The 9765-nt window shown below is 30.8% G+C and overlaps 1 protein-coding gene across 1 annotated transcript; it reads left to right on the top strand.

The window, feature by feature from the left end:
- The first annotated feature begins 21 nt into the window (after positions 1 to 21).
- LOC111715079 (tubulin polyglutamylase TTLL5) lies at positions 22 to 8105 on the top strand. The gene is made up of 8 exons (XM_023490332.1): positions 22 to 43; positions 783 to 928; positions 3124 to 3215; positions 3760 to 3817; positions 4538 to 4616; positions 5402 to 5460; positions 6706 to 6760; positions 8004 to 8105. The coding sequence occupies exons 2-8, from the start codon at positions 801 to 803 to the stop codon at positions 8103 to 8105; spliced, it is 573 nt and encodes a 190-aa protein (XP_023346100.1). The 5' UTR covers positions 22 to 43; positions 783 to 800.
- Positions 8106 to 9765: the final 1660 nt, after the last annotated feature.

Below are 9765 nucleotides of genomic sequence, written 5' to 3' on the forward strand. Positions count from 1 at the left end.
GTCACTTTATAAAGGGATATTCTTAGTTAATCATCCCAGCCAGGTCACTTTATAAAGGGATATTCTTAGTTAATCATCCCAGCCAGGTCACTTTATAAAGGGATATTCTTAGTTAATCATCCCAGCCAGGTCACTTTATAAAGGGGTATTCTTAGTTAATCATCCCAGCCAGGTCACTTTATAAAGGGATATTCTTAATAAATCATCCCAGTCAGGTCACTTCATAAAGGGACAATCAACGGACTCTATACTGGGATTGCCTGATTGGACTGCATTTATGAAGTACGTTTTGTACCGGCACGGATCATGCTACTTTTAGACTGTATTGGTGCATGTTTACATCGCTACCGGCACTTAATCTTCATCTCATTAATAATGTGGAAGGTTTCGTCGTTATTCTGCTGTAATATCTATAAGTCACTTTAATTGAGAAACCACGATTGAGAAATATAAATTTTTTAAAGTTTAAAACAATAATTTCTCATTCATTCATCATTATACCGTTGTAACGCGGACATCCCACTTTTTACATGGAGAGTCACTAGAAATCAGTCACTTTAAAATTATAATCTTAAACACAAGATTTAAAAAAGTTTGAGATTTTGCCCTTCCTTTAAAAATGCAAGGTGGAACAAATGTAAGGTGGGGGTTGGGGTTGAGTTAGTAGATATCCAAAAATTGGTTAACATTTGAATAAGGGAAATTTCTTAAATGCCCAAAACACCAATATTTTAGTTTGACGAATAATTTTTAATAAAATCTAATTGTCTATTATCACTCAGGTCCCCCTTGAAGAACCAATGGTGGTTGGAAAATATATAGATAACCCTCTGCTGATTAACGGACACAAGTCTGACCTACGGCTGTATGTTCTAGTCACTTCATACGATCCTTTAATTATTTATCTATACGAGGACGGATTAGTCAGGTATAATTCTTTATGTAGTAAACTTGGACGGAAAATATTCATAATGCTGATCTATTTGCATAGCCTATTTTTTCGTGCATTTTGAAATACACGAAAATGTCCCGGATTTACTCACATTAAACTAGAGATCACTTACATGAGAATATAATTGTACACTGTACAGTGTACAATTTACTTTAGCTGACTAAAAGTTGGCCCGGTTCTTTAGACGGACTGGAGTTTTAAGTGTCTTATTATCTATATAATAAAACAAGACATTAGTTTATATATATATGTTGTCTATTGCCGGCCAAACGGCTGGACCGATTGAGCTGAAATTTTGTGTGGACACTCATGGGTGGCCGGGGGATGTNATTAAACAAAAACTATTTCTTCCTGTTTTCATTGGTTTCTGTACGCGGCATTCTAGAAATAGATTTCATGTTATGATATTTATCAAGCTGTTTGTAAGCATATTTATTCTCTTGTTTACTTTGGACATTGCAATATAGCCAATACAACATGGATATATAAATACATTACAATATAGCCAATACAACATGGATATATAAATACATTGCAATATAGCCAATGCAACAGGATATATAAATACATTGTAATATAGTCAATACAACAGGACATATAAATACATACAGGGTGGACACTACAATATAGCCAATACAACAGGATATATAAATACATTGCAATATAGCCAATACAACAGGATATATAAATACATTACAATATAGCCAATACAATAGGATATATAAATACATTACAATATAGCCAATACAACAGGATATATAAATACATTACAATATAGCCAATACATATAAATACATACAGGGTGACCCAAAATGGATGAGATTTCATAGACGATAGAATTTATACAGTTTTTGTTCATACATTCAAGGTTATCTACAGCTGTTTTACTTTGTTTGTAAAACCATTTAATGTGCTATTAAAAGACTAAATTCAAAACAGAAACTCTTTCAAATTAAATTTTTATTTAAGCTTGAAAGAGTTTAAGGTCGTCATTATAGGCTCATCCTAATTGTGGGTGACCCTGTAGGTTTTATTTCTGCAGATTATCCGATTCTATTGATCAAGCTAGAGTTGGGAGATTACGTGATTTAATCAACAGTATGATTGCACACTATAAAAGAACAGTAAAGGGACAAACCGGCTATGGAAGGTAGTTGAACTGAGTATGCAGTGTTGTGGAAAGCTTCTTAAGGATTCATTTGAGACATTTAAANGATGTACACAAAGAGAAGATTGGCGCGAAGCGCCCTCTAAGGCTAGTTCACTATATAGGTAAAAACAGATTTAGAGCCAAAGTCCCTAAAAGTTACTCAAACAATTAAAAAATATCTAAATAAAAGCAAAGGAACACCCTAAACTAAGCTTTTAGTATGTACTGCAGGGATCTGCAGTACACTGACCGAAGAAATACTAGGATATTTATGGAAAAAATAAAAATATTTCTAATTAATTGTAATTCATTTACAAAATATTTAATACATATTTAAAAAGCCCTTCAGCAAAATAAAAAAAAATTGAAGAAAAATCTAGATATGGCAAATAAGGCAAAGAAAAAGTTGTGCAAAAATGCAAATTATACAACTCTAGCTTTGGAATCTTGCTTTGCCAGGAGATCTAAACAATTATTCAAACCATGCTAATTACATGTCCGCGGATCTAATCTGTTCCTCATTACAAATTTGAGGCAAATCTGTCAAGGGTTCATGAGTTATGATCGGACAAACTAATATTCTAACAGAGATTAATATTTCTATAATATATATAAAGTAGTAAAGTTTATTTGTTGTATGTTCGATCATAACCCAGGAACCCTTTGACAGATTTTCTTCGATTTTCAATTGGGAACTCACAGCGGGGGTATCTATGACATGGGCAACGCTCACGTGGATTTAACGGTTCTGTCAATATTTAAGAAAGCTGTGACTTTCGATCACAATTTGACCCATTAAACATAATTTGTTAGCCATTTTTCTTAAATACTTTTTTTGTTGGCATATGCATTTTGAATGAAAATGTATAAAATAAACAAATCCGTAAAGTAAATGATTATTGAATTATAGACCAAAACACGTTTGATTTCAAAAAGAAGAAACAGAATACTGCTGACTCTGGTTAGTCCTGGGTGCGCTGGGTTCCCAACCTATAGTAAGACATATAGATACTTTGTCTAGGTTTGCTACAGTTAAATATGATAATTCTGGAAAGAATCTGTGGAATCCTTGTATGCATTTATGTAATTATTCAATCAATAAATATCATTCAGGTGACACTTTTATTTGTAAATATCTGGACTGTAAAAGAGTAATTTCAATGCCCGATTTACAACGATACTCTTGAAACCTTTATCTGATAAAAATGTGGAAGGTATTGTCGCCTAAAAGTGTTTAATTCTGACGATTCCTTTATGTTTTCTTGCAGTAGAAAAACAGCAATTGAAAATAATCCGTTTTAAATATTATAAACATTGATACCTAGTGCATACTTGATCAGACAAAGCTGTTAAGGGTATCATTGTGAATTGGGAAAATTGGCTTCTTTGCATGGAGGGTCACGCAAATTTACGCTTACAGTCCCATTTATAAAATAATTAATGAAGTCATTAATGGTGTTAATACAATAAATTTAAATTATTGTATTGATATTTTTTCGCCACTCTTATTCTGTTACTTCTAGCTGCAGTAGTAGTAAATGAACAGAATTTAAAAACATCCGTTATTAGTATTTTGTTGTAAATGAGTATTATTTATTATTTTCATTTTCATTATTTTTATTATTATTTTTATTTTTGAATATTTTTTCTGTTTTAGATTACATAAAAGGAAGTGATCCTGATAATGATGATCAAGGGCATAAATGGTCACTAAGGTAAAACAAAACTTAAACGTTAGGCTTATAATTTTATAGATTTTTTGGGGACGCTTTTAGACGTTAATTGTGGTTAATTGGAAAAAATTAAATTCCTAATTTAAAAAAAGGTTTTTCTTTTAAATAGGTAAATTTTCTATTTAACATCACTGAAGCAATTATGGTGATTAACCCTACATTTGTAACGTGGGTTGCCCGGTTATCTAAAGGAATTGAGTTTTTGCCACAAACTCAATTTTTCCAATCCATATATCTTTGCAACCTGGTGGTGTAAACTTTTTGATATTTGATCCAACAGAATTCATAGTTTGAAATATCAAAGGTCTTTAACATTGGCTTACAAAGATATAGGGAGTTAGTGGCAAAGTTTTAATTTCTTTCCAGCCATAAAATAGATATATCTACGTAGTTTTAGATAAGTCGGACATGCAACGTAACTACATCGATGCGCATTCAGTTTATTTCGAAATATTTTCCGTCATATTTTGATCTCTCGTTCAAAATCTGTCAAAAATAGCGTAAACAACTTTAGTTATAAAAATACTCATGATACATAGCCCAAAAAATCTAAATTAGAATGATGAAAACAGGTTCTAAGGTTAAAAATCACTGAAGTTTCAAACAGTACATTTAGTTATCGCAAAATCGCTCTATATAAATGGAGGGTCACTTTAAATCCTTCCTGAACAGTCCCTTTAATATTTATTTCTTATAATTTAGTGCATACCTGAAACATTTAAAAGCAAATAATATTGATACCGGCCAGCTGATGCAGAGTATAGAAGATGTGATAATAAAGGTAAAATAGAAAAATTATATATTTCACTTTCACAGTGGTCAAAAGATTGCAAATTGACTGAAGCTAAAAACAAGTTTGAATTCAAGTTTAAAAATGTAAACATATGTTTAAGGCAACATTAAATTAAAGTGAATTAGTCAAGTAAAATCAGGGGCCAAGGCGTTGCGACGCTTTAAAGTGGATCCAGTTTGGAAAATGAATGCGAATTGTCAGTGCAGTCTGGATCTATGTGCTTTACAGAGTACAGATGCTGAAGGGCTGCAATAGCACAATTTACTTTTTAAAAATTTTGAAGATTTTTGGACGTTTAAAACGTTTCACAAATATCTGAGAGTTTTACAATCTTAAATATTTTCTTCTTCTTTTGCTTTTCTTACACTATGCAGATTTTAACCCTGAGAGAAAATATGTGCAAAAAAACGAGCAGAAAATGACCCCAAAACGATCATTTGGTTTGTATTTCTAGTTAGGGTAAACACTTTTGCAAAGTTTCATAAAAGTGAACTTTTACTGCACACAGTTTTAAAATGTTGAAACTGTCCGAAAATCTTAAAACTGTTAGAAAAACTATAATCTTGTCCATCACTATCTATGATATGGTGTTCGTGTAAATATGAGTCAACACCACTCAATTTGCCAAGCTAAAAACATTCCCGTGCTTCTACTAAGTTCCCAAATCCAAATTTTGAGGCAAACGGGTTAAATGGTTCATGAATTATGATCGGACAGATAAACAGAGATTTTTTAAAAATTTATATGTATATAGATAAATCTGTTGTTTTTAGAGTATTGTATCAGTTGAATTTCCTGTAAACAGTGCTTGTAAGATGTTTGTACCACACAGGTAAATTAATGTACTGAAACATGTACTTTTTTAACTTTAATATTTTATTTTGATTTAATTTTACAATATTCTTGAATATTTATTTGATATCAGATGAACATATTTTGAGATTTATATGTTTTTTGTTCTTCATTTTCTTCTTGTTCGTACATCTTTCAATCATATTCAGCTAATTTTGAAAATTAAAAGTAAAGATTTTTTTGGATGTCCTTGTAGTTCGCCACTCTTCAAGAAAGAACAATTTTTAAGGATCTTGCTTTTTTTCTTAACTCTGTAATGCATTGAACTTGCTGAGAAGATCTTGCTTTCTTTTCTCTGAATTCTATAGAATAGGTTACTCTTGAGTTGTGTCTGACTAACCAAAAACACAATTTCCTGATATTTTCTTGGGAGGGGGGGGGGGACGGCTTCCAAGCCCCCATCTCCAATATCAAGAGATTTCCCTTCCAATTTTTCCTGTTCAATTTTCTTCTTTCTTCTTGCCTCTTGTTTCTTGTTTCTACACTTTGAGGCCTCTCCAAATTGTTCTTTTGACATTGAGTTGTGGAGCAAGTAGGAGAAATAAGGAGGTTTGTAGGAGGAAGGGTATAGGGGATTGCTCCCTGTGTTCCTTCTATTATACTCTTTCCAAGTTAAGGGGCTATAAGGAAAACCCATAACTGCACCCCTTATGCAAAATGGGGAGTTGTAAGCTCTAAAGCCCCATTGAGAGGAATCTTCTACAGCAGTCCAGTCCTGTTTAACAGCTTAATTTAAATCGAAATTGAGATTTAAAGTCGTCTTCATTGTATTGATTTTATCACCTACAACTGTATATTATATATATTGCTGCACATGTACTGTGTAATATACGTATGCTGCTACATGTACTGTAATAGATATTTACTGCTACCTGAACTGTAATTTATATGCACTGCTGCATATTCTGTAATATATATATGCATTGCTACATGTACTACTACTTTACAGTAATTTACATGCACTACTTCATATACTTTAATATTTATGTACTCTTTTATGTACTGTTAATATTTTGAATATAAAATAATCTTTGAAATGAAAATGTAGAAAAGTGGAAAATATCTGAATAAGTGAGTGTACTATGTATTGAAAATACTCGTATTGTAAAAAAAGTGTAGATAATGGTTATGTTCTACAAATATGCGTTTAATAGACATTTATATATATGTAAAAGATATCTTTGTTGATCTATATTTTACAATTACAATCAATTTTTGTTTTAAGAAATAATTGCTTTGAACTATACGGGTTTGATATCCTGGTAGACAGCGAGCTGAAGGTACCCTTTAAAAATAACAAATATCTTCAAAAAACTATTTTTTTTTTAAATGCCGGAAGATTAGCATCTCTTGTAATTATTCATTGTTAATCTTTCTGAACACACCTTTCTACTTTATTTACATTTTAATAAATAAATTTTTTTTTCCCCATTTACAGTTTTAATTGGTAAATTTTCGATGTTCGAAAAATGTTAAAAATTGGAAGTCTGAGAGGAAATCATTATCATTGGAGTACACTCTCATTGATATTATGTTCTGGAATACAGTCCCTTTAATGAATATTTATGTTCAGGAATACAGTCCCATTAATGAATATTTATGTTTAGACATGCAGTTCCATTAATGAATATTTATGTTTAGACATACAGTCCCTTTAATGAATATTTATGTTTAGACATGCAGTCCCATTAATGAATATTTATGTTTAGACATGCAGTCCCATTGATGAATATTTATGTTTATACAAACAGTCCCTTTAATGAATATTTATATTTATACATGCAGTCCCATTAATGAATATTTATGTTTAGACATGCAGTCCCATTAATAAATATTTATGTTTAGGCATGCAGTCCCATTAATGAATATTTATGTTAAGACATACAGTCCCTTTAATGAATATTTATGTTAAGACATACAGTCCCATTAATGAATATTTATGTTTAGACATGCAGTCCCATTAATAAATATTTATGTTTAGACATGCAGTCCCTTTAATGAATATTTATGTTTAGACATACTGTCCCTTTTATGAATATTTATTTTTAGACATACAGTCCCTTTAATGAATATTTATGTTAAGACATGCAGTCCCTTTAATGAATATTTGTGTCAAGACATACATTCCCTTTAATGAATATTTATGTTTAGGCATACAGTCCCTTTAATGAATATTTATGTCAAGGCATAAGTCCCTTTAATGAATATTTATGTTCAGACATACAGTCCCTTTAATGAATATTTATGTTTAGACATACAATCCCTTTAATGAATATTTATGTTAAGACATACAGTCCCTTATTTGAATATTTATGTTTAGACATACAGTCCCTTTAATGAATATTTATGTTAAGAAATACAGTCCCTTTAATGAATATTTATGTTAAGAAATACAGTCCCTTTAATGAATATTTATGTTAAGACATACAGTCCCTTTAATGAATATTTATGTTTAGACATACAGTCCCTTTAATGAATATTTATGTTTAGACATACAGTCCCTTTAATGAATATTTATGTAAGGCCTGGTTGATAGAAGTAAACCTGTCTCCGTCCCTAAACGTTGATACTCCAGTGGATCTAAAAATTAAATCTGCGATGATTAGGAACAAAAACAATTTTTGAATTTTTAACAAATTATTGTGATTTTTTTTTATTTTACAAACATACAGACAAACGAACAAAACTACTTCTTTCAATTTTTCAATTTTCAATTTTCCAAATGTTTTAGTCTTAAAAATAAACCTTGAGGCCTGAACATTTAAAACTTCTAAATCAACAAAAATATCCTTAGGGAAATACAACAATTATTCTTGAGTTTGCTGGTTACCACTGTAAAAAGAAAAAAAATCAGTAATTACTTTATTTCATATTTATGTAATTGACAGGCCCATGACACAGAAATTGTGCAGTGTAAACAGACTCATTTCACTTAGTTAGCGAGTTAGTAAATATAATCAAGTAAAACTATTTGATTTGTAACAATATTAATTGATTAATGATTAAATATTGATATAATGTCGTCGTCATTTTCCATAATGTTCTGGTTCTCACTGTACTTGATCTGCAGATCTAAATATGTTTAAAATATTACAGGATGATTCAAGTAAAAGATACAGGAGCAGACAAAACGTAAATGCAGACACTAGAAAATATGCAGCTATCAGGTATGATGATTAAAGAGACTGTAAACTAATTTTGTAGAGCCCGCTCTAGGTTCTAACAGCTCAAAATTGTTATAATAGAGATTAAAATAAGCGGTAGTACTTAAAGGTAAAAGACTAAGTATCTACAATTTCAACCTCTACTTAAAGAATGGCATGTCTGATTGATCGATTCCCATCGATACTTTTACCCTTTAAACATTAAGAGCTAATGGAAACCAATGTTTTTACGTTAAAATTGATTATTTCGAATTGCGAGTTCTCTATAAAATTGATGTGATATTTTTAAACTTTGGGATCGAAACTGTGAAATATGAAATAGACTCAAGTTATGATTTGAAATAGTCCAATAAACATGAAAGCCAACAATTATTTTCATAGATGATTTCTAGCTGCTGGTGAAACTATTGATTTATGACAACATCAAATACACACAATATTGCTTGAATGTCGTCTTTCTATTTCACAGTTTTATGGATACCACTAAATATAAAGTTTTAATCTCTGTATGTCTGTTTATTTGTATGTCGTCCGATCATAACTTATGAATCCTTTGACCGATTAGCCTCAAATGTTAATTGGAGAACTCGGGAGAACCACGGGAATTTTAAATTTTATTTTAAGATTCTGAGTTGAGTGGGCCGGGTCCAAGGAAAAAAAGCTAAAATCGTAATTTACGACCAAACGCGGAAAAATGACGGGAGTAACAATGAGTATCCTGGGCAACGCTGGGTTCTTAAACTAGTATAATATAAATGTATTTTTTAGATTGGCATCGTCTACATCTTCATTATCTCAAGATTTGTCAAGAATGATTCGAGATGCAAAGGTATTTTATATGCAATAATTTTTTTTTCTTTCGTTTTCTTAATTTTTATAATGTAGAAAAGCAAATATTTTAAATAAACAATTTTGAACATTTCTTTATACTATACATATGCCAAATTCGGATACTGAGAGAAATTAAACACAAAATATCGAACTAAAACTAACTAAAACGAATTAAAACAAACTAATATGAACTGAAACGAACTAAAACGGACTAAAATGGACCAAAACGAACCAAAACTAACTAAAACAACAAAACAAACCAAAACGAACTAAAACGAACTAAAACAAAC

The sequence above is a fragment of the Eurytemora carolleeae genome, unplaced genomic scaffold (assembly GCF_000591075.1).
Source record: "Eurytemora carolleeae unplaced genomic scaffold, Eaff_2.0 scaffold600, whole genome shotgun sequence".
In the NCBI taxonomy this organism is placed as follows: domain Eukaryota; kingdom Metazoa; phylum Arthropoda; class Copepoda; order Calanoida; family Temoridae; genus Eurytemora; species Eurytemora carolleeae.